We start from the raw sequence: 25,859 nt of genomic DNA on the forward strand, positions 1-25,859 counted from the left end.
TAATTAAAGCAGAAAGGTTTGCAGGAAGAGAAAGCCCAGCTCACCTCGAGCTTCTCCCTGGAAGGGGTTGCAGCAAAGGGCAGAGCGTGGTGCTGGCAGCCCAGCAGCTCCTTCTTCTGTTTCACTGCATCAGCAATTAAGGGCAGTGCTAATACCTGCACAGCTTGGTGGCCCCAAGAAGCCTGGGGGAGCACTGCTGCCTCTGGCCCCCAGCCCCTGCTCCCTGGCCCTCTGAAACACAAACTTTGCCCTCACCAAACCCAGGCAGGAGCCAGGACTCCCTGGGTTATTGATCCCAGCAAACGGAGCACAGGCTGATGTGGAGCTGGGTGCTGGCTCACCATGGTGCCTGGGTCACCTCTGAGGGCACCAAAAATCCCCCAAGAAGACTTTTGGGTCCATGATCTGGCTTTCCAATACCAGCTGCTGGACACGCCATGTCCCACCTTGCCACCTCCAACCACACCTTGTCCCCTCCAGCCACCAAAAAGACCAAAACAAATACACAGAGATCCAGCACTGGGCTTTCCCCACGGCAGAAGGGTCCCTGGGAGCAGGATCCAAATTCCCAGGGTGCTCCCAGTCCAGGCTGAGTCACAGCCACGAGAGGCTTCGAGGGCAATGCTGCAGAGGTTATGGGAAGGCAATTAATGGTGCAAATTCCAGCGAGGCCACCATCACCTCCCCACAGCACACAGCCAGCCCCAGGCATCCCTCTGTGCTCCCACGGCCAAGCACCTGGAGCACCAAAGCCAGCACAGCCAGAGGCCAGCCTTGCCTGCACCCACAGCACCCCGTGAGCCCAGTTCAGCACCCTGTGAGCCCAGCCCAGCACCCAGTGAGCCCAATTCAGCACCCAGTGAGCCCAGCTCAGCACCCACTGTGCTGAGTGACAGACAGGCAAGGGAAGAAACCTCCAAGACACAGGGCTGAGAAAAGCCAGCATAAAGCGGTTTTTTATTGCAATAATAAAACTTGATACCTTTATGCAGTGGAGAAGGAAGTGAGGGGTGGCAGTTTCTCTTACCAAGTCGCTAGCAGGGGGAGGGAGGGAGGGAGGGGGCAGAGAGGACAGCAGCGGGGGCAGCGATGCATCCTATGAGCCCAGACAAGCAGTGATGACCAGCATCAGGTGTCAGGAGAGAACACTTGGGTGTGCTCAGACCTCAACTCAGGTCTGATGTTTCCTTTCCCAGGGGGATGGGAGGGGGACGGGGGCGTTTCCTTTGAGCTGACCCCACCAGCCCCACCACCTCCCCTCTAGACAGCACCTTCTGTTTGTCTGCTGTTTGCCTTTCAAGAAGTCAACAAGCGAATGCTCGGGGTGTGGTGCAGCTCTGATGAAAACCCAAACAAATCCCCATCAACCCAAAAGCAGGCTGGGGAGGGGAGGGAGGGAAGGTCCACCGTGAGGTGGCAGAGTGAAGCAGGGGCAGAGCAGCACCCCCTGCCCAGGAGCAAACCCACGGTGCCCACAGGGATGCTGCAACCTTCCTGGGGTGCTCCTGGGCAAGGCCACGCTGCTCCCTCCCCACCCCAGATCCAGGCAGGGTTCCTACACACACAGTCCCAGTGCTACTTTGCTCTCTGCATCCATCCAGCCTCGACAGCCTCACTCTGCTATGGCTTTTACAGCAGCAGCAATAATTTCTGGGTTTGAAAAAAAAAACCAAAAACCACCATTAAGAGATCTGGCACCAAAAGGAGTAACTAAGAGGTTTCCTTTTGTTCAAATGACTACCTAGCTAAGGTCAGCCCATCTGCGTGCTACTGGTAAAACGTAATCTACACCTGGAACAAAAAAATAAGATTAAGAGTTTGACCCAAAAAGAGTTGAGGTTTATGGCATACAGTTTAAAAAGACGTAAAAACACGATACAAGGAGGAAGAGTCAGACGCAAAGCTTAGTGACCAAAGGCATTCAATCAAGGTGTAAGGTTATACAATGAGTGTAGTGGACTATCAGGAAAAGCTCCATACAAAGTCATGTGCACTCTTCTTGAAGCTGAGATTCTGGGTTCCTCCATGTGCCAAACCTGCCGGGAGAGAGGAGAGGCAGGGTGACAAAGCTGCCCACCCACTGCCTGCCCAGGGACCCCGCCAGGGGAGGCAGCTTGTGGAACACTGGGCTCATCATCCACCACCCCGAGTGCTCAAAGCCAAAATCAAACCCCGATTATGGAAGGGGAGCACGGCCCCATCCTGCCCACACTGCCAGCAGGAAGCACTCGACTCCGAGCCCCAACACTCCCCCCAGCAGCTGCCCCTCCTTACCCGAGGCCGGGTGCTGGGGGAGCTCATTCCAATTTCATGAGCTCCACGTCGAAAATTAGAGTGGCGTTTGGGGGGATGATCCCTGGGTGGCCAGTAGAGCCATAGGCATAATCTGGAGAGATGGTCATCTTTGCCCGTTGCCCAACACTCATCTGGGGGCAGAAAAGAAAGACAGGGATGTCAGGAGATGGGCACAAACATCGGGTGAATGACAACAAGAGGGACACAGACCTGTCCCCACTACACTAGGCAAGAGCAAGGATCCAGGGTGGACAAACCAAGGGGATAAGAAGAGGAATGGGAAGAACATCAGAAGGGTCTGGAGCACAAATCATGAGGAGCAGATGAAAGGAGGTTGGAGCTGAGGGGGTTGGTCCCTTCTGCTAAGGAACAAGCAATAGGAAAAGAGGAAATGGCCTCAAGTTACACCAGGGAAGGTTTAGATAGGAGCTGGGGAACAATTTCTCCCAGGAAAGGGTTGTCAGGGCCTGGCCCAGGCTGCCCCGGGCAGGGGGGAGTCCCCATCATCCCTGGAGGGATTTCAGAGCCCTGGAGATGTGGGGATGAGGGACATGGAGTGGGGGTGGCCTGGGCAGTGCTGTGTTACAGATGGACTGGATGCTCTTAGAGGGCTTTTCCAACCAAAACAATCCTCTGATTCTCTAAAAGGTTGGCAGCAGAGGCTGGAAAAGGAGCAGAACTTGAGATGTCCTTCCTTGTTTCCAGCCACCAGCAGCCTGGTGCCACATCCCCATCTGTCTGCAGTCACAGAAGGAGGAGCCGGGGCTGTGCTGTGCCCACCCCCCTGCGTGGGCTCCGCAGCTCCGGAGCCGTCCCCGTGGGGCTGAGGGTTCCGAGCGCCGTGTGCCTCCAGAGCTGACTCAGTGGGGAAATGTCACCAGTGAGTCACCCCACGGGCTGTAGGTGTTCCTGGGAGCCAGCCCTGCTCCATTCCTGCCATCTGGCAGGTGGCAGTGCAGAAGGTGATATTCACACCCACGCCTCCCAGCGCCGAGGGGGCGGAGGGGTGGGAAACACGAGAGGAACGAAATAAAATAAAAAAATAAAATAAAGAAAATAATAAAATAGAGAACGAGCTGCACGCAGTGACTGCTGCCCACGCTCTGCACCAGCCCTGCCAGGGAGAGAGAGAAAAGCAGCAGGCACCTGAGCAACTCCTTCCTCCCAGCCACGGATCACCTCCTGCTTGCCCATCACGAACTTGAAGGGTTTGTTCCTGTCACGGGAGGAATCAAACTTCTTCCCATCCTCCAGCATACCTGGGGAGAGAGGGAGGGAGATGATGGTGATGCAGGGATGGAGCCACACACACACACACAGCGTGCTGGCTGTGACCTGGCAGCCTGGGCGGGTGACAGTCACCCCTGGGAGGGCTCACGTGGCCCTGAGTCAAGGACGTTTTGCAGCTCAGCACCTTTCCCGTGGGGAAACACCTGCATGGGGAGGGGAAACCCCCACCAGCACCCCCAGGGGCATCATCCAGCCCGGCAGGAGCAGGGTGGGATTGTTCCTGGCTGCTCTGACCCAGAGGGAAGCACTCCTCTGGGATGGGGCTGAGGACAAACAAAGGGAGCAGATGGAGGAAGGGGGTAAAAAACTTTTCCCCACCTCACAGCTTGACTCCCAACCATCCCACAGGCAGCAGGATCAGCCCTGGTGCTTCCCATCCCACCAGCAAACACACCTCACCACGGGTCAGCTTCCATCTTTGAGCACCCAAAACAGAGTCAGGGCTCCAGTGTCCCACCTCGGGTGCTGCTGGCTTCCAGCCCACCCTGTGCCCAGCTGCATCCCACTGATCCCAGCCAAATCCCTCCTGTACCCAGGAATGACAACAGGGAAAGAGGCAGCACCAAAAGCTGGACACACACACCCAGGGCAGCCCTTGCTCCCCCAGCACGTGCTGCCCCTTGAGCTGATATCCCCAGGGCTAAATATAACATCCCCAACAGGAGCCAAGGAGGAATTTCCTCCCCTCCCTTGCTCCCTGCCTGACCTTCTTGGGGAATCTCAGAGCTGGAGCTGCCTTATAGGAGCAGCAACTCCAGCTCTGCATTAGCACAGCCCTCCAAACACTTCTTACTTCCCAAAACAGCCCTAAAAGCTGTTTGCCTGGCTGGAAACTGCTCTGTGAGCTGGAAAAGTTAACTTTGCCCAGCAAGGCTTGTGGGGCAAGCAGTGATTTCCCTTCACCCATGGGCAAGAGAAAAATCCATCCGTGCAAAAAATGGGATGGGGAATCTCAGCCCCAGCTCACCCCATGATGGTGCAAGGGCAGCCATGGGGATGGGAGACACTGAACAGAAAGAAGGGCATGGGGAAAAAAATACATCATCTTTGCAGGGATAGCGAGCAACAAAGCCTCTGGGCTGCAGGAAGGTTCTGGGGGTGGGGGCCAGCAGCCCACCTCCCTCTCAGGGAGTAGAATGAAGCTTTTAATTTCACAGAAAGCAACAAAAAATCCCTTCCCCAGGGCTTTGAGCATCAGCTCAGCCGGGCAGGCTGCAGCCCTGGACTTTGGAATAGTAAATCTGGACTTGTTTCATTTCCTCCTTCCAGGATAAATCTCTTTGTGGCTGGACCTGCTTCCAACCCTGTCTGGCACCACTCCCCCCCTCCTGTTCCCTGGCCTTCCTCCCAGCTGGCAGGGATGCTGGCAGCAGGGACACAGGGCAGGACACAGGGCAGGACACACTGGCTGGCACTGGCAGCACTGCTTGGCTGTGACACGAGCTGACCCCAAGCTCAGCTCTGAGCCCTGGGGCACAGCAATGAGGTGGGGTGGCTGGCAGCAGAAGGGACATCTCCTGCCTGCCACCCTTTCCCTGGGAAAAACCCTGGGGCCACACAGCATGACCCCCCTGCTCCTCCCGGGAAACCTGCTGGGCACGGGAGCTCATCCCAAAAAGTGTCCTGGCCAGGGGAACAGAAAGGCCCCATCGGGGGGCATGGGAGATGCTGCAGAGCTTCTGCAGGAGCAGAGGGCACTGCCTGCCTGACCACTGAGCTCACCTGGCTCAATCCAGCCTCAGGAAGCATTCTGGAGCTGGCAGAACCCTGGTTGTGGGAAAAAGGGATTAATGGACTAAGCCGGTGCAGCAGCCATGGGGGGATGGATTGCTTGGGCTGCCCCCCAGCCCAGGAAGGCACAGATCACACAAAGGAGCTCATCCCTGCCATGTTCCCCCCCAGGCCAGTGGGGAAAACAGTTTTTTCGGAGACAACATCCTCATCTTTGGCACTTCTTTGCCCATGAGGTTCCCAGGAGATTTCTCCAGCCCTGACAAACAATCATTTCCTCATCCTTCCCATCCCTCAGCAAGGAGATAACGAGATGTTAAAGCCACACAGAGGCAAAGCATCCCCTGGCAAAAGCAGGTGCCCCAGCAGAGCCCCAGGAGCAGCAGGCAGCCCCCAGCAGAGCTCCCTGCTCACCACCACCGGTCCCACGAGGAGCACAGAGCCCAGCAGAGGTGGGTTCTGGAAACCCACCTGCCCCAGCTCCATCCCGAGCCAAAGATTCTACCCCCTGGGGTCTTGACTGGATTCTCTGGACAGCAGGGAGGTACCAGAGCAAGGAAGAGACAGAGGACGGGGTGAGGGGGTTCCAGAAAGCAGCCCCAGCTCTGTCCAGGCTGGCAGCAGGGCCCTGCCAGGTCTCTGCCACACTTGGCAGGCAGCAGTCGGCTGCAACGTGGGACTTGGCTGCGGTCCCCTGCGGGCGGGCAGAGGCGGTGCAGGAGCAGGCAGAGGCAGCCCCGAGAGAAACCTGCAGGGTCGGGTTCTGCCGGCGGGACAGGGAGCTCCACCCGCAGCCCTGAGCCCTGAGCCCGGGCATGGCCATTGCCCGGGGGCACGGAGCTGCCTTCCCCGGGAGAGACCGGAGCAGCTGGAGGGAGAGACAGCCTGGGAAACCCTTCCCAAAAACCCTGGAATGCCCCTGCACCCAGGACAGGGCTGCCCAGCAGAGGTTAAATCCTGACCCCAACCAGCAACCAGATGCTTTGATATCCCAGGGCCAGAGCTGCCTGCACCAGTGTCCCCATCACCCATCCCACCCACAGCTGGACACGGGAGGGGAGAAGGCACCAAACACCCACTGCCCATCACTCACACACCTGGGTAGGTGACATCCTCCAAGTGCAGAGTGATGGCTGCTGCTGCCATGGAGCGTGGCGGTGCTGGGAGATGGTGGGCAGGGACACAACCCCCCTCCCCGTGCTGGGCAGACAGCAGGAAGAGCAGCTGGGGCTGTGCCCATCCTGCGTGGTGATGCTTGGCTACTGGGGGGACAGCAGAACCCCCTGTGCTATCCCACCCGAGCCACCAAGTGTTCTCCAGCATCCTCCCAGCATTTCCATCCCTCCCAGCATTTCCATCCCTCCCAGCATTTCCATCCCTCCAAGCTCAGCAAACTTTTCTGCTCAGGGAAGACCCAGCCAGACTCGGTCCTGTCCCCATACCCCCCAGCATGGCCACAGGACCCCATTTACCGTCCCAAAGCCAGGGGGGGTGGCTGTGGTCCGTGCACTCAGACAGCATCTCCCCCCTTCCACCAGTTCTCTTCACCCCCAGCCAGATCCTGGAGAACAAAATCCCCGGCCCTGGGGCAGCCCTACCCGTGCCAGCACAGCATCCTGCTCTGCCCTGCCTCCTCCCCCAGCAGCCAGACCCAGGGGGCTCAGAAACTACCTCCCCTCCCCCTCCCCTCACTCCTACGCAGCCCCCATGCCAAGGAGCAGTCCCCAAAACACCGGGGAACTTTTATCCCTGATTTTACTCCCCTAGCAACCCTTTGTAGCATATTTCACATCAAAAGCTGTTTCGGAGCCCCTGCTGACTGCAGGCACGACCTCCTGCAAAGAATGGGGACCCCTGGGACTAAGGGAGGGGGAAAGGGTCCAATTCCCAAAGCTCCCTCCATGTGCCTTCGCCTCCACAAGCAACCAACATCTCCGGAGCTGCCTGCCCCTCACCCCTGGGGTGAAATGGCTGCTCCCAGTGGGGCCTGGACCCATGGGGCTTGGGGCTTGGTCCCTGGCAGACACCGAGTGGCTGAACAAGGCACCTCCCTATACTCCTCCGAGCCTTGGATCATCGTGTGGGTTGTTATTTTTTTTTCCAGAACAGTTTTTAACCGAGTCACTGTGCATCCACAAGCCTAGGGAGCAGGAGCTGCTTCACCACAGCCATGGAGCACAAGGGGATGGATCTCCCCAGCACCCAAGCAAAGGGCATCTGGGGACGGGGCTCTGGAAGGAGCCTGGGAGCGTGGCACATCCTACCCCGCACATCAGCACGGTGCTCCGGGCTGGGTCGGCACCACGGTGGGGTCAGGGAACCAAAAGGTTTCTAACGTTTTCCCCAAAGCCAAAGCCCACGCTGGGCTCTGGCCGGGCAGCGTTCAGCAAGGAGTACGGCATCAGAGCCTGGAGGTGTTTGATTTCTGCTGCCTGCTGAGGAGGGGGGTGGGGGGCAGAAGCTGCCTGCAGAGAACCGAGGGGATAAAGGACAAAAGGAGACAATAACAACAACAACAACAAAAAAAAAAAAGGAAATCAGAGCACCGCTCCCAGGCGCAGCAGCAGCGCGGTGCCGGGGAGGGTCCGTCGGGAAGAAGCCACCACGCACGCAGCCCCGTTCCCGAGGCGTGGGGGGGGGACACGGAGCTGGGGACCCTGCAGAGCAGCTTTGCCGGGGTGGGGGTCAGAGCTGGAGAAGCAGCAGAGCTCCGTGAGCACGGCGGGAGCCGGGACGGCTGGCAGGGAGCAGGGCTCGGCCCACCGGGAGCCACTTGACCGCCTGCCAACCTCCCTTTGTTCTTCCACCGGCGGAGGAAACGGGGCGGCCCGGGGAGACCGAGCTGTTTCCTCTCCTTCCTCTTGACGGGAGGAACGGGAAGGACGGGAGACGGAGGAGAAGAAGCAGATGGGTTGGATGCCCGCCGAGCCCTCCCGCCCGCCCGGCCCTGCGGGGCACCCCCGGTGCGGGTGAGGGGAGGGCGGAAAGAGCCGGGGCAGGAAGAGGAATCATTTTTAAGCATAAACAGCCACAAATGGGTCGGTGTTACACTCTGGAGCACAGCGACCACCCCCAGTGAGCTGCAGCTGTTCAAAAGGTGCCCAAGGGGGGAAGGAGACCCCCCAAGCATGAGCAGCAAAGTATTTTTGGGGGGGTCTCAAGGGTGGTTTCTTTCTCCCCATGCAGACTCTGACCATCCCCAGCTGAGGGGCAGCCCCTCACCAGAGACCACCCAGCATTACCCACCCTGCGTCCCCCCCAGGACCGGTGCCCCTTAAAACACCCCGGAGGGGGGCTGTGGGTCTGGGTTTGCCCGACGGGCACCCCATGTGTCACCCCACAAAGGGCTGGGGCAGTAAGGACGATATCGGGGAGGGGGCTGCAGCCCTGGAAGGGGGGACCCCACTCCGACCCAAACCCCAAAGCTCCCGGGGGAGCTGTGTGACTCACTGGTGTCCCACGGGAGACCCCAAGCTTGGCTGTTCACGGCCCGAAGGGCTCTGCAGCCCTGGGACCCCCCCAGCACTTCCCGGGGTGCCCCTGCCCGCGCCCCCCGGGGCGTTTCCCGGTGCACCCCAAAAGGAGGGCAGGATGGGGGTGGGAAAGCTCCCTCCCTCCGTCAATGGGCCCGCGGGACCCACGGCGACCACCGGGGCTTCGCGGGACAAACCAGGACCCCCCCTCCCCGGGGCACGGCCACCCCACCCTGCCCGGGGAAGGCCGGGACCCCCCCATTCCACGGACCGGGCTCTGAGGAGCGTGCGGGGGGCATCCTCGGATCTCCCACCCTCGGTCACCGGTCCGGACCGAGGCGAGCGTCCCCCGGTACCGGCGGGGCAGCCCCGCCCTGCAGGCCCGGTACCGGGCGGTACTCACCCGTGTAATGCACCACGCAGGTCTGGCCGCGCTTGGGGAACGTCCGCCCTGAGGGGAAAAGACACGTACCGTCAGCCTACCGGGATCCGGACCGGGACCCACACCAGGACGGGACCGGCCCAGCAGGGAAAAGGGATGGAGGAGAAGGGAAGGATACACGGCGGCTCACCGTCGCCGGGGGCGATGGTCTCCACATGCACGCCCATGCCGGTGCCGGTGCCGGTGCCGTTCGCGCACCCGCCGCGCCCGCAGCCCGAGGGAGGAGGGGCCACGTGTGCGCAGCCTCCGCCGCCGCCATAGAGCCCGCCCGCCGCCGCCATCACCGGCACCGCCCCCGCCCGCCGCCATCTTCCCGCTCCCCCTCAGCCCCCGCCCCGGCTCCTTCCTGCCCGGCCCCGGCCGCCATCTTGGCACCGCGCGGTTGCCGGGGAAACGCGGCGGTTCCGGCCCAGATGGGCCCGGCCTCCCGCCCGCCACGGTGTCACCGCGGAGCCCTGGGGGTGCGGGAGGGTGCGGGGTTGGCTCCATCCTGCGCCATTTCAAGCGCAGCAGCGAGCCCGGGCGGCCCCGGGTGTTGTGTCTCCAGAGCACATCGGCCTCACCCCCAGCCCCAGAAAAAGAGTTTTAATTATTTCCACAGTTCCCAAGACTCCGTAGAGGATGCTGTGTAAGAGTAGTAGTAATAGGGCAAGGGGGGATGGGTTCAGGATGAAATGGGGAAGATTGAGATGGGATATTAGGGAGAAATTCCTCACTGTGAGGGTGCGGAGCGCCCAGGAGCTGTGGCTGCCCCATCCCTGGCAGTGTCCAAGGTTGGATGAGGCTTGGAGCACCTTAGGTTGGAGGAGGGGTCCCTGACCATGGCAGGGGTGGCACTGGGGGAGCTTTAAGGTCCTTTCCAACCCAAACCATTCCCCAATTCTGTGATTTAAATGTCTGTCCTAATGCTGCTCCTCACGGTGCTGGTGGAGGTCAGCGTGGGCCCCATGTTACTGGGACAGGGTCAAGAAAAGACAGAGGTTTGAACAACCCCACGTTCAAAAGGACTTTATTCTGGGAATAACAGCAACTACTTTATTTTTTGGCTAAAAAAAAAAAAACAGCCAACAATTGCTTCAGGCACAAGATTTTTGCCTCAAAGCGTCCTATTTCCCTACTTCAAGGAGATGAACTTGAGCGTCCACAGGGGAACAGAGAAGTTCCAAGGACAGCCAAGAGACTAATAAAAAGCCAGTATGCACAGCAAGTGTGTTAAAATGGGACACAGGGGGAGGAGACTCTTAAAATAACAGATAATAGGATGAAGCAAGTTTTAATTGCTTCTGTTCCTTACTTGCATCTTTTAAACACTGAAATACCAAGGGGGTATCTTTTCCTGCTTGATGTCTAAGCATTTTTTTGTTTTTAATGTTAAAGCTGCAAGACCCAGAGGGTGCCCGTGGTCCTCAGCTTTCCACAAACACTCCCATCAGCAGGGCAGATGTGTGAGGCCCAAAGTCAAGATGAAAAATAACTGGGGAGGAGAAGGGGCACGCTCCCAGCCCTCCTGATCAAGGCTGTCCTGCTGAGGAGTTGGGTCTGCAATAAACAAGGATCTGACAGAGCAAAACTGCTCAGTGCGTGGCCACGGCAGAGCCCTGGCCCTGCTGGCAGGCTTGCACAAGTCAGGCACTCTGGCTCTTGCCCCAGGGGGTGTTTGGATTTGTTTTTAACTCCCTGCACATCTTAGCAGCAAGCAAGGTCACTGCAACAACCCCAGGGATGAGGAGCTCAGCCAGGTTTGACCACCCCTCATTGCTCAGGGTTCAGCTGGTCGAGACCCAGGAACGGTTCAGGGCAGATTCTGGTGTCTGGAAAAAAAACAGAGGCTTTAAAAACCAGTGAATTTTGCCCAAACCCTTCCCTGCTCTCTGCATGGCATGATCTGCTGGCACTACTCACAAAACAAGGAATACCAAGAGGGCAAAGCGTGACCATTCAGATTTAATACTGTCAGAAATAAATGGGATATGATTTGATGTACAGAGCACCACGCTGCTCCCTGCTCCTCGTGCCTCAGCTCCTGTTCTGAGGCTCCCTGGGGCCCGTTCACAGCCCAGGCTGCAGGTTGGGAGCTCTGGATCAAGCCCACTCCTCTGTCCCACGGAACCTTTGAGGATAATTCCTGCTTTCTGCAGGAACTGAAACTCTCAGTGATCATCAGAGTGTTTCTCTACTTCTTGTCTGGAAATCCATGTGCAGCCAAGGATGAAGCCAGCACAGTGGCAGAGGGCAGAGCATCCCAACACCTGACTGTGGGCTCAGCACCATGCTCCATGCTCCAGGAAATAAAACAAACAAACAAGATAAAAAAAAGGAGGGGGGGAAAAAGGATCTGCTTTCTGTATCTGAGAAACCGTTCTGAATCTGAGCTGCCAGTGCCCTGACACAGCTCTAAAACACAATCCCCCCCATTGATCACAAAGTTGCACCACAAGACTTAAGGCTTCAAATTAATTCAGCACACAACTGGGGAGTAATTTGCTCAGATTCTCCCCATGTGCACCAGACCAGAGAGCTGCAAGGTCACCCCATGGTCAGATCCAGCTCCAGCCCTAAAAATAACCATCCTCACCCTCTGCCTCTGCACCAGACTGAACACAGCTCTGTTCCCAGCCACAAGACAGCTGATTTCTCCTCTCTTCCCTCCCCACTGCCTCCTCACCGTTGCCAGGAGAGATGTGGGGGTACCAAGCAAGCTCCTGCAGGAATCTGCTGTGGGGGTTTTTCCTCTGGGCCACGATTTCAAAGCAACTCAACTCTTCCTGACATCCATCTGACACTTCAGCCACAACCTCCCAGCCTGGCAAAAACCAAGCTGCCAGAATCCCCCCATCCAGAGGGCTGACCCCAGGCACTGCAGCCCCATTCTCCCAGCCTCTTGCATGGAACAGCTCCTGGTTTTCCAGATGTGACTCAGGTAGCAAGGCCCAGATGGATGGAGATGGTTCTCACCACCCAGGTGATGGTTTCACCTGCCAGGTGTCAGTGCTTCTGCACAATCTTTAAAACACTCAACCCTTGTTCAAGGAAATTCTAAACCTTTCCCTCTGAAAGGGCAGTCTAAGCACAAAGACATGTACTCTCTTGGCAACATTTATCCTAAAAAAAAAATAAATGGGATGACAGGAACTTTGTTGTCACGGTACCAGGGAGCATCTTCTGAAACCAAGGCACAATCCCAACAAGCAGCACTCCAGGAGGCACCAGGCATGTTCCCCTCAAGCACTGCTGAGCAGCAACTCCTCCACAGCCCACGCCAAGCAAAAAGCACCAACACTGCTGTGCCCAGCAGGCTGGAGGACCCAGCTGCTTCCTGCAGACCCAGGGGAGCAGAACACCCACTCCCCCCATGCCAAGTCACTGCTCCCAGTTTGTTTTCTGCCTTTTGCAGCACCCAGTGAGTCAGGTCCCTTGTATTCCAGACTGCAAACCAACCTTGTCCTGCAGGGAGAGCTGGAGCATGAGGCTCACCCCAGCACTGAGGAGCACTTAATCCTGCAACATCTTGCTTCCCCCAGCAGCTCTGTTTCTAAAATTACACAGGCATTGCTCTCTGCTGGAGGGGGTTTTGTGGCAGCTTTTGTTCCTTTCCTGCTCTCAGCAGGTAGGCCAGGGCTCTGCACAGCTCTGCCCATTTCAACTTGAGATTCAGACAACAAAAAAAAACCCAACCCGTGGGGCCTCTCTTTAACAATGTGTTCTCCTCCAGTTTGAGTCAGAAAGGCTTCAGAACACCCCCACAGCCCTGGGCTCTGCCTGCACCCGTGGCAGGGAAAGCAGCACCCTGGGACACTGACCTCACCTCTCTGCTGACCCTGGGAAAGCTCCTGCTGGGGTTCACCTGGGCAGCTCAGCATCTCCGGGACCACCTGGAAGCAAGAGTGGAGCCCGTGGGCATGGGGTGAGCAAGCAGAAGCTTCCTCAGCCAGGGCAAAGAATGCACCCGAGGCAGGGATCAGAGAGAGATGGAGGTTTGACAAGTGAAGATACAACATCTGTGGGGCACCGTGGGGAGCTGGTGGAGGGGAAATGAGCAGCCCTGAGGGAGGAGCATGGCCAGATCCTGCCCATGGAGGCAGGAAAGCTGGCAGGGCTCTGCACAGCAGGCACTCAGGGTGTAGCTCCCTGAGAAGTGGAGAAATCTGGTGCTCTTCAAAGGTCAAGCTAGGTCTGGCACTTCTAATCCTGCAGCTGCTGCCACACTAAGATCTTAGGGGTGCAGAGACATCCACTGCCTGAGCTCCAGAGCATCGCAGGAGGATGCTGGAGCCATGCCAGGACCCTGCCTGGGCACCAGGTACCACCAGCTGCAAAGAATGGGTGTGCAAAACCCAGAACAGGCAACCAGAGTGGCTGAAGCAGCCAGGGAGAGGAAGGTTCTTTCCCCAGGTCCCTCTCCAGCTAAGCTCCTCTCTCCCAACGAAGTCCAGGAGCCCAGTTCTGGCTCCTTATCTGGGGCTTTGGACCCTCCCTGCCCCTTTGCTTTGTCCTCTCCTTAATGGGTGCAAGGTGTTGGCACTGCCCTAGCCCAGGACAACATCACTGAGAGCAGGAGGCCTGGGACTCACTTTTCTTTCTGCCATTACCAACCTCTTTCAGTCTGTGAGCTCCTGAGCAATCTCCCATGGCAATGCAGACCCCAGAAATGTGCTTGTCTTTGTTCCCATTTCACAGCCCCCCCACTGCCTGGAGACCCCAGCAGTCTCAGTACCACAAACCAAAAAATTACCCTGACATTAAGAGCTGTAGGATCCCAGTTGTTTGTTACTCAGCACTGGCTGTGTGGGAGCAGCTGAGCTCCCAGGGCACTGGTGCTGGCAGCACCCAGCCCAGCACCCATTCCAGCACTTGGCAGAGCAAAAGCAGAAGAAAGAATGGGCGTCAGAGGACAGAAGGCACCCAGCAAAAGGCTGGCAAGGAAAGGGATGACACTGCCACTCTGCCTCTAGTCATCTGTTTGGCACATCCAGGCTCAGACAGTTCCTCAAAACCAGGCTCCTCTATCTTAAACTCTGAGCTTAAATGCAGCAGCTGGGGCAGAACAAGAGAGGCAAAACCCTCTCCCTGCTCCCCTCCCCGGGTACCAAGAGGGATGTTAAGTTGGTGTTGGTGTCTCTGTACCACACCCAAGCACCCGTCCTGCAGGGTTCAGCTAGAAAAATGTCTGTGTCACCTTCAGCTCAGCCTTGCCTTGTCTAAGAACCCTGAACTTCAGAGGCTGAGTCAGAACTTGGTTTATAAGCTACAGCACAACTGAGTCAGCAGCATCTCTCCTCACTGCTGTCTCACTGACATCCCAGATAACAAATATCACTTGTGCTGGACCACAGCCAGAGCAGTGGGAGCCAAATCCCTGTCTCCCACCAGCATATTAAAGCATACATCTCTGTAAGAAAGCAAATACATCTCTCCCCACCCAAGAGGAAAGGAAAAACTCAAAAGGAAATAAAAAAAACTGTTTCTTTTTTTTTTCCTAGGCCATTTTGTGCCCACTCACCACACACAATTACATTTGGACCTCAGGAAATTGTATTCAGCACTTAATCCTCTGGCTTTTTGGCACTCATTTACTCCCCAGGTGCAAATAGCTGCATTTTCTGCTCACAGACCAGAAAGCCAACAGATGACCAAGAGTTACCTCCCTGAGTGGCTGTGGAGCTCTCACTCCCTGGCTGCTTCAGTGCACAATTATCTCCAGTGCAGGAAAGCTTTGTTTCTGTCCTGCTCAGATCCTCCCCAAGCCTTTTGTGGTGTTGCTCAGTGCCTTACAGGAGACAGCATCACCCGTTGGGTTTAGACACAAAGTCAGGATGGGGAGAGCAGCATGAGGAGCTCTCAGCCTGCCCCTGCCTGGCAGCAGGGCTCAGCTTTGTGGTGGAAAGGCAGATTTTGGTGAAAAGCCCCAATCTCCCTGCTAATCACTGCTGTACACGGGGCTACTTGCTGCAAGCAATGAGCTCTCTAACAGTGCTGTGTGCCAGGGCCTGAAATCTCATCAAACCAGCTCACCAAGGGCCTGGAGCAAACCCACACTGCCTCTTCCATGCTGCTCTTTTGCTACCAGGTGCTTAGAAATAGGTTTAGAAAGAACAGGGGAAAGCACTCAGCAACCCAGCAGCTCCACCCGTTTGTCTGTCACACAAACACTCAGCAAAAGGCTCAGAGGAGCCCCAGCTCTGCAGGTTAAGACACAAGGTCAGGTAGGAGCTTACCCACTGTGAGAGGAAGGTTCTGTACCCAGAACTCCCTTCTCCACTGCATCACCAGGAGGTCTTCTCTCCCAGGGCAGCCCAGGGCCCAGGAATGCAGCTCCAACCCCAGCCATGCTCGGGGTACAACCTGGAGACGAGCTGCACAGGCAGGGGAAAAAAGAAAATAAAATCAGTCTAATGCCAGCAAATGAGATTTTCTTGGAAGGGAAGCAAGTGGCAGCATTTGGAAATGTTCCAGCTACAAAGCCTCCGAGGGTTTAACCCTCCTTGAGTGCTGGGACACGGCCAGGGGCACAGCTGCCTTCTCCTGGTGCAAGTTGTGACTTCCACGGCCACAAAGACGGATGAGACAGGAGGGGAAGGGCTGTGGCTGCCATGGGCCCCCCCAGGCAATAAAGAGTTAATGTCAGGAGGAGTCACGGATCCTACCTGAGTAAATAAGAACATCTGGAATCCATTCAGGAACTCCCAGCACTGGGACAGACAGGCTCAGTGCAGACAAGACAGAACAGCAAGTAAGATAAGCTATTAGGAATGTAGGAAACAGGTCAGAAAACAACAAATCAGTAAATCAAGAGGGGCTTCATACAGGAGCTGCTTAAGTGCCAAAGCTGTGGGCCTGCTGCATGGTTACTTTGGTGCCACTGTCTCTGGAATTGTGTCACTGGGAAGCGTGGGACTCATTTGGAAAAACTTCTAGCTGGGAAGCAGGAAGGATTTCTCTTCCTGTTCCTGTTGACCTTGCAGGATCCCCACTGCCAGCTGGCCCATCACCTGCAAGCACCAGCTCCCCTGGGGCAGACTGTGGCAAAAAAAATGTCAAAGTGAAAACACTGCTTTGGGCAGAGAAAAAATAAAAAAAAGACACTTTTTCTTGAGTGTAAATATCAGCTCTAGGAAAGCCCAGTCTCAGGCTATGGCTCTGTTAGAACAAAGAGATGGAATGATAAAGGAAGGAGATTTTACTAGAGAAAAAGTCAAATAAATTCACTAACAGCCATCACAAACTGTCAGAAATGAGCATTTACCTTCCTGCAGGAGCACATCAAACAACAAAAAGCTGCACCAGTGACAAGGAAGATTATTTTCTTCACAAAATCAAGGTGTCTCCTTCCATCACCTCCTTTTTTTCCTGTTCCATTTTTTTCTCCCTTCCCCATTAATTAGCCTGGCTGTCGTTTCTACTTCAGAGCTTATTTGATAGTGAATCATTCCCCCAGCTCACAGACTGAGACTGTTTCATACAGGAGATCTCAGGTGTGTTGCTTGCAGTTTGTTCCACAGCTCTTTTGTCAGCTCTGATGGAAGCTTCCCTGGTCTGGGGTGCTCTGCTGGGGCACTGCAGAGAGCCTGGGAGCTGGGCAGAGCCGATCCTGCTGCTCGGGACTCACAAAAACAGAAACCAAGAAGAGAATGAGAGGAGGAAGGAGTCGGCAGCAGCGTCCCGGAGGGGCTCCCAGACCCGCAGGAGGAGCCTTGGAGGAGGCTCCTGAGCTGCTCTCTGCAGCACTGCCACCCTCTGGCTCTGGGGAAAAAACGCTTCTCTTGGCCAAGAAGCCCCAAACTCCTCGGAACTCAGCACCTCTGGCAAGGAGAGAGAGGAGAGGAGACCTGGGTATGAGACAGCCCATCGGGGAGCACAGCCTGAGCAAACAACCCCTTGGGCTCAGCCACTACAGGGGGTGCTGGAACACCCCCAACCCTGATTTAATTTGGGGGAACCAGCACACCCAGCTCTTTGGTCCCCAGAATGCCAGGTGTGGGGCTCAGGATTCCAGAACACCTCCAGTGAACAACTCAATCCCAGTGACCTCCCCCAAGGCAGCTGTGAGTGTATTTAGCTCCGAGGGAAATTCCCTTCCTGAATTCTCCCTGTGCTGGTTCCTGCAGCTGACTGAGGGGTGAGAACATCCAGCACCAAGTGATGCAGGAGAACCCCAAGTTCACCCCCCCAGAAGGAGGGTTAAATGTGCTGCTGAGGTTTTTAACTGAGGGCAGCTCAGGCCTGGGAAGCCTGCTCACTGTGCAACCCAAAGCAGTGAGAGCTGGCACCACATGCACATCATCCAAAACATGAAGACAGAGGAGGCATCACTATAGAAAGGGTCAAACACTCTTTTCCTATTTTGCTGGCTTTTAATGGTAGTTTTTTTCCACAATAATTTACAAATTTTGCTGTTACGCACATTATGTATCCATTTAGTGATGAAAGATGTTAATTCAGCTGCTCTCAGTCAGGAAACTGGTGTAAAAATGCCCTTGCTGAGGTCTGGGATCTCCTCCCACAGTTTGGTGTTACTTGGGGCAGCCAAGCAGGTACCTCATGCTGAACCTGTCTGACCTGCTGGCCCTTCCCTGCCTGCACATCCCTGGGATTTCTGGCACCAAGGTGAGGACCTGGAAGCTCCAGAGCACTGAGTGGGGGGAAACAGAGCACAGGGCTCCAGCGTGACCGAGGCAGGAAGGGGACAGCACGCCAAGAGCAGGGCAACCCAACCTCTCCCAAAGGGATCCCCCTGGGTTCAGCACAGCTCCAAGTTCTGCTCCAAAGCCCAGGGCTGGGAGGGCAGTTGGTGCCAAGACCCCTGGCACATTGCTAGACACCAACTGGTGTGTGTGATGCCACACCAGTGCTTCCAGTCCCTCAAGTCTAGGCAGGAGGAATTGCCCTGCAGGATTCTGTTCAAAGGAAAGAAAGATACAGAGACCTGAGCCCAAAACACAAACACAGACCAGAGCTGGAGAATTCCAGGTGTTCAGCTACATTAGTCCTCAGCAGAGGAAACAACCAAAGGGTACTACAGCCTCAAGTTTTCCACCTGAGCTGCTCCCATCATCTCCTTCACCTCTTAAAATAAAACTTGCTTTCCAGTAAGATAAACTCTGTTTGCCCTTTACTTTCAGTCACTTCAAGCTGAATCAGCTTTGTGCCTTCCTGGAAAGAAAAAGTCAGCAGCAGGGTTTCTCAGAGAAATGCAATCCAGCAAATGAAACCTGGAGGCAGTCAGAGTGCTGGGCAGAGCAGGGGGTGCTGCAGTGACCGCCCTGAGAGTTCTGCTGGGGGAAGGAAAGTCAGGACTTTCTCCCCAAAAAAAGCCCAAGAGAGTTAAACCTTGCACCTGTACAGACACGATGGAGTTTTCCCCACACTGAGCAATGGCTGTTTGACAGAATCTTCCTCCACAGAGCTTTTACAGGTTACATTATGCTGCCAATCAGATCTCCCATTCTCGTGCAGTTTGTATTTAATGTGCAGAATTCAAGGGAGGACTTTGCAGTGGTCCCTGGAGGAGAGGGAAGAGTAAAAAAAGATTGTGATGAGCAGTCAGTCAGCACGGATGGAAACTGCTCCTGGGAGCTCCCTTCCCCCTGACCTTCCTCCCCTCTAAAGAGCTCAGTAACACAATCCACAGTGGTAACTGAACTCTCCTGGGAGAACTGGTGGCACAATAGGCTGCAGCTCCTTTCAAAATGGATTTGTTTCATTTATTTATTTTAGAGTCCACTGATCATCACAAAAAAAAAAAAATAACCAGGGAAAATTCAACTAAAGAGAAAAAAAAAAAAAAAAAAAAAGTCCAACCAAGACTTAAGAACCCAGAGCTATGAGTAGATGTGAGCCTGTGCTGCAGGCTGTGGTGCAGGCAGGCTGGGGCAGAGCTGGGTTCCTTTATGTCAGCCTCTGAACGATGACAGCATTGAGCAGGTTGGCTTCCTTCAGGGTCTGGTTCTCATCAGCCAGCTCTGTGTTGGGGAAGGTGGTCATCAGGACAAAGCTGGTGGCAGCCATTGCTGGCCTGGCATCCACGATGAAGAGTCGGATATCCCGGATCCTGCCCCAGGGATCAAACACAGGAGGGAGCTCCCGTTACTCAGCAGCCTGGAAAAGCTCCTGGAACAGCAGCAGCCTGGCCTGACCCCTCCAGAGCCCTTCCACAGCCCTGCAGTCACTCTGCTTGCTGTGCAGCTGGCAGAGGCCACAGCCACACAGCTCCCCTTTAACCTCCTCCTCCCTCTGCTCCTGTGGAGCAGAACAGCACCAGCTGCTTCCCAGGCTGAACACTTTCAGCTCAGTGTTCCCTCACACTGCCCAGCCAGGACTGTGCTGCCAGGAGGCTCTTTGGAACTGAAGGTCCTGAACCCTTCAGGATGGACAGAGCAACAAATTGCTCAACACTGCTCTAAGTGACAGAGCTCATCACACACAGCAGAACCTGGATGGTCTCACTGGCCCAGAGCAGCCACAACAAGGAGGCTGGATCTGTTTCCTGCACCTGATCAGAAAAGGTTTTTGTCACTTTTTGCACGGTGCTTGAATCTTTTATGGAAACTGGAGGAATGAGTACAAACTGTCTCTGAGTATAAATGAGTATAAGTGGTCTCTGAGACCAGGTAGGAGAGAAGGATTTCAGGAGGGAAGTCTAACAAAGCAGCAGGGCATAAAAGTCACCTCTGCTTGTCCAAGGGAACTGAACTAAAAGCACTCCTTGGTGCTCCATCCACCAGGAGGAAAGTCTGGCCTGAGCATTACAATACCTGACCAGAGTTCCTAATTATCTAAAGCCCTTAGAAGATTCAGGTTTTTATAAATATTAAAGGAAGTTCTGCTGATAACACTGAAGCTCCCAGGTAAAGAATCAGTGGCCATAACCCATCACTATTGGGAAAGCAAATCCTATCCTTCCAACAGTTAGCAACTGCTTTCAACCTCCATGATGATTTTATTCCTCTTCACCTATACAGAAGCATCCCCAGAGCCCCCTACCACAGCCTAGCCAGAGCTTTAACCCTGCTCCATCTGTGCAGAGCTGGCAGCATCAGTCAGCAACCTGTGTTTCTTGTTGTGTTTGTACCTGTGACTGTGGTTGAACTTCTGGACCAGCCTCCCCCCGTCAGCGAGCCGGATCTGGATGTTGGTGATGGGCTCTGACTCATCAATAGCAATGGCAGAACTGGCTTTGGCTTCATTCTCAGCCTGCTGGGCTGGTGAGCTGGTGCCCATCACCTGGGGCACAGTGCTGAGAGCAGGGAGACAGGAGGGGAGTGGTTACAAACCAAGGACTCATCTGCCCACAGGGTGCTGGGCAGTGAGCGTGTCACCCGCTGGGCCCCACTGCAGGGTTCTGGCTCAAGGGACACCAAAGTGGCTGTTTAGGAGTCAACCAGCCAGCAGGAACCTGGCTAAAACTTCACCTCTCCCTTTGAAGTACCACCCCATGGGTCTTCCCACATCCACAGGAACAGGGGAACCTGGAAAGAGTTTCTCTGGGACATACCATGGTGGTTCCAAACTAGGGACCCACCCCCGTCCCACGGTGCCTTTTCCTCAGGAAGCAAAACTCCCCAGTGCCTCTGCCACCAAACACCCAGCAAACCAGCACTGCTGTCTTCTCACCTGCCCAGCTTCTGTCCCTCTCCAGTAAAGGCTCTGAAGACACTTTTGGGTTTCACATACTCCTCATCACGGTGATCCTCCATATCCAGGTTCACTTGTCCGCCCCGCGCTAACCTGCGCAGCTCTGCCGGGACCTCCCTGCAAAGAGAAGGTCCTGAGGCAGCTGAAGAAGTGAGGAAAGCACAGAGAAAAGTGCCAGCCACAAACCCCAGGACTGTCAGGAATCACAGCAAGGCCTCGCTGAATTAACAGGGCAGACACACACTCCCTGTCACCAGGCACAAATCTTGTCCCCGGAGTGACGCGATGCGTCAGAAATTTTTAGAAAAAATTAAAATTTCTGCTTGTTCACTTCAGACTCCCAAGGCCTCACACAAACCAAAGCCATCCCCCCCCTTTATCTGAAGTAAACATTCAACTCTGCCCTCCTATGGTTTCCACATTAAGACTTTAGCTCTTACAAGAAAGCTCAGGTGAAATGTGCTGTTGGTTCAGCCTCCCATGTCCCACAGGCTCCCGTGTTTCAGGACACAGGAGCTGTTTCTCCCCCTCTTGCTACATACCCTCTGCGGATATCATCAAGAAACTGAGCATTGGATGGGTCCTGGTAGCTCCTCAGTTCTCCACTGTCCAGACTGAACCCACTCTTCCAGAGCTTCAGCACAACGTGCACCTGCAGCAGCCCCAAACAACAATCAGCCTGGTGGAGCACCTCGGCAAGAACAATAACCACAGGCTGAGGGAGAAGCTCCTGCCTGGCCTGGCAGAGGAATTCCAAGGTGCAGAAAACATTCCAGACAGATTCCTCTGGGCTGAGGGAAAATCCCAAAGCACTGGCTATGTAGCAGTCATGCTTCAGTGGCACCACAGACCCTTTTCTGATAAATACAGTTGAAGAGACAAGTGTGTGCCAGGTGAGGAGCCTACACCCAGCTCCTGCCATGGCCTAGGTGACATGATCTGGTGACAAACCATGCTGTGAGCTCCACATCTCTTCCACGGGTACACAAGTCCCTCTCCCAGAGCTCTTTACCCACTATTTTTCACAATCTGCACGTCTAGGGAATGCTCAGATTCTTAATTAAAAGTTCACCAGAAAAACTGCTTAGCCAAGAGTACTATTTCCTAATCAGAAACCCCAGGAGATGCTGGATTCACCATCTCTCTGTCCTCTTGAATTTCTATCAAGCTTCACAACCCTCTGGGCTCACAAGCTAAGGAGCTGCAGCAGAAAAATCCCTCAGGCACCATCTACAAACCCAAAGGGAGTGATACTCACATCCTGGGCAGAGTTCTGCCTCCTCTCTCCTGCCACATAAGCAGACTCCTCCTCTGGAGTGGCCCCGAGGCGATACCCACCCCCTGCAAAGGGCTGCAAAAAGAGAGGCAGCAAAGAGGTTACAGAGACACCAACCCAGGAGAGCTGCTTCCCTCTCCTCAGCATCTTAGGGATGAGGAGGGGGCTCTGTGGCAGCAGCAAAGCTTTGGTCCTGCAGGACAGCGACCACCTTGGTAGGAAAAGCACAAAAAATCAGCTTTTCTTGCTGCTGTGAACTGTAGCTGTGCTGAGAGGAGCCCAGGCTCAGGGGGCATTTAAAGATCATCCCAGGACTCCACAGCACCAAAGAACTGTGGCAGGAGAAGCTTTGGTGGGAACAGGGAACAGCAGGAAGAAGAACTCCTCACTTTAGGCTTGCTGGTCTCCCCAGTGCTCTTGGCTGCCCGCTCCACAGCCACAGCTCCGTGTTCCTTTGCTCCTTTGAACAGATCCTCCACCAGCTCGTTGGGACTCTTCTTCCTGGGAGGGCCAACAATCTGCTGCCCACTTCTCTCTGAGCCACCAGCATAGAACCTGACAGGGAGCAGAGGCACCTGGGTCACAGTGGAGAAGTGGCAGGGGCTTCACACCTCGGGTTTGTCCAGCTGGGGTTCACCCGCAGGCTCCTGCCCTGCAGACACTTTGGGTTTGTGTCACTTTACTGCAAAATGACCCCAAAGCAGTAAAGGGAGAATTTAACTCCCTCAGAGCCAGCAGGAGAAATATTCCAAGGCTCAGTTTCAGCCCAACATGACCTCCAGGGAGCCTCTGAGCTGCCAGGGGGAAGAAGAATCTTCCTAACAGGGAAGTGCAGCAGGGCACTGCTGGGATGGGATTTCCTGTGACAGGAGCAGCAGAGCTCACACAGCCCACCCAGACACCCCACAGGACATCAGGTCCAGCCCCCCCAGAGGTGACTTTCTCCCCAGGAAGCCATATTCCCACTGGAAAGGGAACCTACATTTTCCTTTCCATCTCCAGAATCCCTTATTTACCCTTAAGCAGCAATTCTAAAAAAACCCCAGACCAAAACCAGGCAGAACAAAATCCCTGCATTATTCCCACACTTCTCTTCCCTACGGACACAGAGGATGAGCTGGGATTTTTTCTGTTTTTAGCAACATTTCTTTTTCCACACCCTTCCCTAAGCTTTCTCTCAGCAGCAGTGACAAAGCCTGGTGGGCACAGAGGACCTGCTGATGCAGGACCTGCTCTGGCCACCCCAGGCCTGGGATCTCTCTCTAGAGGAATTTCTTATCAGCTTCCAGCTGCTTTTGGGGAAAAAACCCCAAACCAAACCAAACCAACAACCCTGTGCCCAAGTGGCAAACCAGCAGAGAAGGGCAGGAACACACACACAGCCTGTAAGTCTTTAACTCACCTCTGTCCTTCCTCCTCTTCATCATCATCCTCCTGTGCATGAACAAGGTCTCTGAAGGATGTCACCCTGTGGTCACTGCAAAAATGTCACCAGAGCAGAGGATCAGCCTCAGGACACAGAGTGGGGCTGCCCCAGTTCTGCTCTCTCTGACTCCTGACCCCATTGCAGCAGGAGATCAGCTCCTGGAGCAGCTACAGCAGGAAGCAGGAGCAGGCAGAAAGCTCAGGAGCAGTGAGTCCCTCCCTCCCCTCCTCCTCTCCTGGATTTTGTTGCCTCCTTCAAAACCCAACACTTCCCAAACCCAAGTTTCTCTTCCAGGCCCCAGGACAGTCCCTCCCCCACCCTCTCCTCCCCTTCTTGTTGCTTCTGCCAAGGCTGGGACCCAAATTGGGATCTTCTGCATTCACCAGCACCACTTTTCCTTCAGGACACAGTCAAGCTCCTCCTCTTTAAAACTGGACAGTATTTCCCTGCTGCACAAGGCTTTGGTAGGGAAAAATTAACTTATTTTCTGTAAAAGGCTCCACTTGATCAGCTCTGGCACCACGCAAAATCAGTTTGTTTTTTCTTTTCTGTGGAGGAACAATCTGCAGGAACAAACACACCAGCAGCTGCTGTGAGGTCCTTCTGACCCCAAGAGACAAACTGAGTTTTCCCTGAGCAAGGAGACAAGTTCCTAACTCATCCCTGGGATAGCTGTGCAACATCCGAGCTCCTGAGGCCCAAACCCTGAGGTTTTCCCATTCCTAGAGAGCCATGCAAGGGGAAGCAGAGAGCTGTTTCTCCTGGAAATTACCACACAGCAAGGCTCCAGCCACAGCTCGTGGTTCCACACCACCAGTGCTCACTCTTGGGCTGAGGAGCCACCAAGGGACGGGCAAGAGCTGCAGGTCCCCCCTCACCTGGCTGCAGTGCCCCTGGAGACAGAGCTGGGTGCTGGCTGGGGCAGGGTCAGGATGTCCTCATCACCCCCATCCTCATAGAAACTGGCAAGTGCAATCTGGGAAGGGAAGGGAAGGAAGGGAGAGACATCAGGAGGAGAGCAAACGTGCCAGGACTGTGGAAAAACCACACCCAAGGAACACACCTTGGTCAGAGAGCTGCTGTCACCTTGCACTTCTTAGGATGCACCAACACTACAGACACTTCATAGAGCTTCCCCCTTTGGGGTGGTGGCAAAGAGGAGGCTTTGCCAACTTCCAGAGTGATGGCAGGACAGCCACTAGGACAGCCACCAGGACAGGCACCAGAACTGCCACCAGGACAGGCACCAGGACAGGCACCAGGACTGCCACCAGGACTGCCACCAGGACTGCCACCAGGACAGCCACCAGGACAGCCACCAGGACAGGCACCAGGACAGGCACCAGAACTGCCACCACAACAGGCACCAGGACAGGCACCAGGACAGGCACCAGGACAGGACAGCCTCCCTGACCCGAGGCCTTTCTTCTGCAATATTTCTACAGGGCTTCTGCTCAAATCACTCCTCTGAAACAACTGCTGTTGCGACATCCCCGAGTGGCCTCGGAGCTGATTCAAGGCTGCTGGGCGGTGGGAGGGGGGGTGGGAGGCCGGGGGGGGCCAGACTGACGGCCGATTAACCCCCCCCGGTTTGAGGGTGCCGGGACTACTGCTGGCAGAATGAGCACCAGAGCACCAAGAGCTTCGAGAGGGTTCAAAGGAAAAGCAAACCAAAGCGGCGAACTCCAGACCCGCCCGGTTCCTGGCCCCGTGCTAGAAATTATCTCAAATTAACGAGAGAAGCGGGACGGGCTCCGGCCCCGCCGCACCGGATAACGCGACCCTCGCCGCCTGGCGACGGACCGGGGACTCGGGAGCGACGGCCGGACAAAGCCGGAGCCTCCATCAGCCCGAGCTGCCGGCCCGGCGCTCCCCCCCGGCCCCGACACCGCCACGGCCTCCAGGGCCGCGGCCCCACCGCCGAACCCCTTCAGCGTGAGGAGACGGAGACGGGGAAGACGGAGGGGCAGGGGAGAGCGGCGGAATACCTGGAGGTCCCATCCGGAGGACTCCAGGAAGAATCGCGCTCGCTCCTCCTCGACGCCGGTGACGGCCACGAACTCCCTCAGCGCCTCCTCCCTGTCCGCCATCTTCCCGCCGTGCACCGCCCAAACCCCGCCGGGCACCCGCGGCACCCGCAGCCCGCCCGCTGTGCGCCGCCCACAGCGGTCCGGGCGGAAACAACCAGAGAGAGGAGCCGCTGCCTTCACCGCTGCACAGCGACCCCTGGCGGACCGGAGGAGCGAGGCACCGAGTCCCGGTGTGAGCAGAGAGAGTCCCGGTGTGAGCAGAGAG

The 25,859-nt window shown here is 55.7% G+C and overlaps 2 protein-coding genes across 2 annotated transcripts; both read right to left on the minus strand.

The window, feature by feature from the left end:
* Nucleotides 1–930: 930 nt before the first annotated feature.
* FKBP1A (FKBP prolyl isomerase 1A) lies at nucleotides 931–9,516 on the minus strand. The gene is made up of 5 exons (XM_071759575.1): nucleotides 9,362–9,516; nucleotides 9,193–9,240; nucleotides 3,442–3,554; nucleotides 2,275–2,426; nucleotides 931–2,036 (listed from the first exon to the last, which is right to left on the minus strand). Exons 1-4 carry the CDS (start codon nucleotides 9,510–9,512, stop codon nucleotides 2,298–2,300), a joined length of 441 nt encoding a protein of 146 aa, XP_071615676.1. The 5' UTR covers nucleotides 9,513–9,516; the 3' UTR covers nucleotides 931–2,036; nucleotides 2,275–2,297.
* Nucleotides 9,517–17,562: 8,046 nt separating this feature from the next.
* Nucleotides 17,563–25,832, minus strand: NSFL1C (NSFL1 cofactor). The gene is made up of 9 exons (XM_071759567.1): nucleotides 25,553–25,832; nucleotides 24,443–24,540; nucleotides 23,541–23,615; nucleotides 22,528–22,693; nucleotides 22,121–22,213; nucleotides 21,405–21,514; nucleotides 20,842–20,979; nucleotides 20,300–20,464; nucleotides 17,563–19,279 (listed from the first exon to the last, which is right to left on the minus strand). The coding sequence occupies exons 1-9, from the start codon at nucleotides 25,652–25,654 to the stop codon at nucleotides 19,117–19,119; spliced, it is 1,110 nt and encodes a 369-aa protein (XP_071615668.1). The 5' UTR covers nucleotides 25,655–25,832; the 3' UTR covers nucleotides 17,563–19,116.
* Nucleotides 25,833–25,859: the final 27 nt, after the last annotated feature.

Source organism: Heliangelus exortis, chromosome 16, assembly GCF_036169615.1.
Source record: "Heliangelus exortis chromosome 16, bHelExo1.hap1, whole genome shotgun sequence".
In the NCBI taxonomy this organism is placed as follows: Eukaryota; Metazoa; Chordata; class Aves; order Apodiformes; family Trochilidae; genus Heliangelus; species Heliangelus exortis.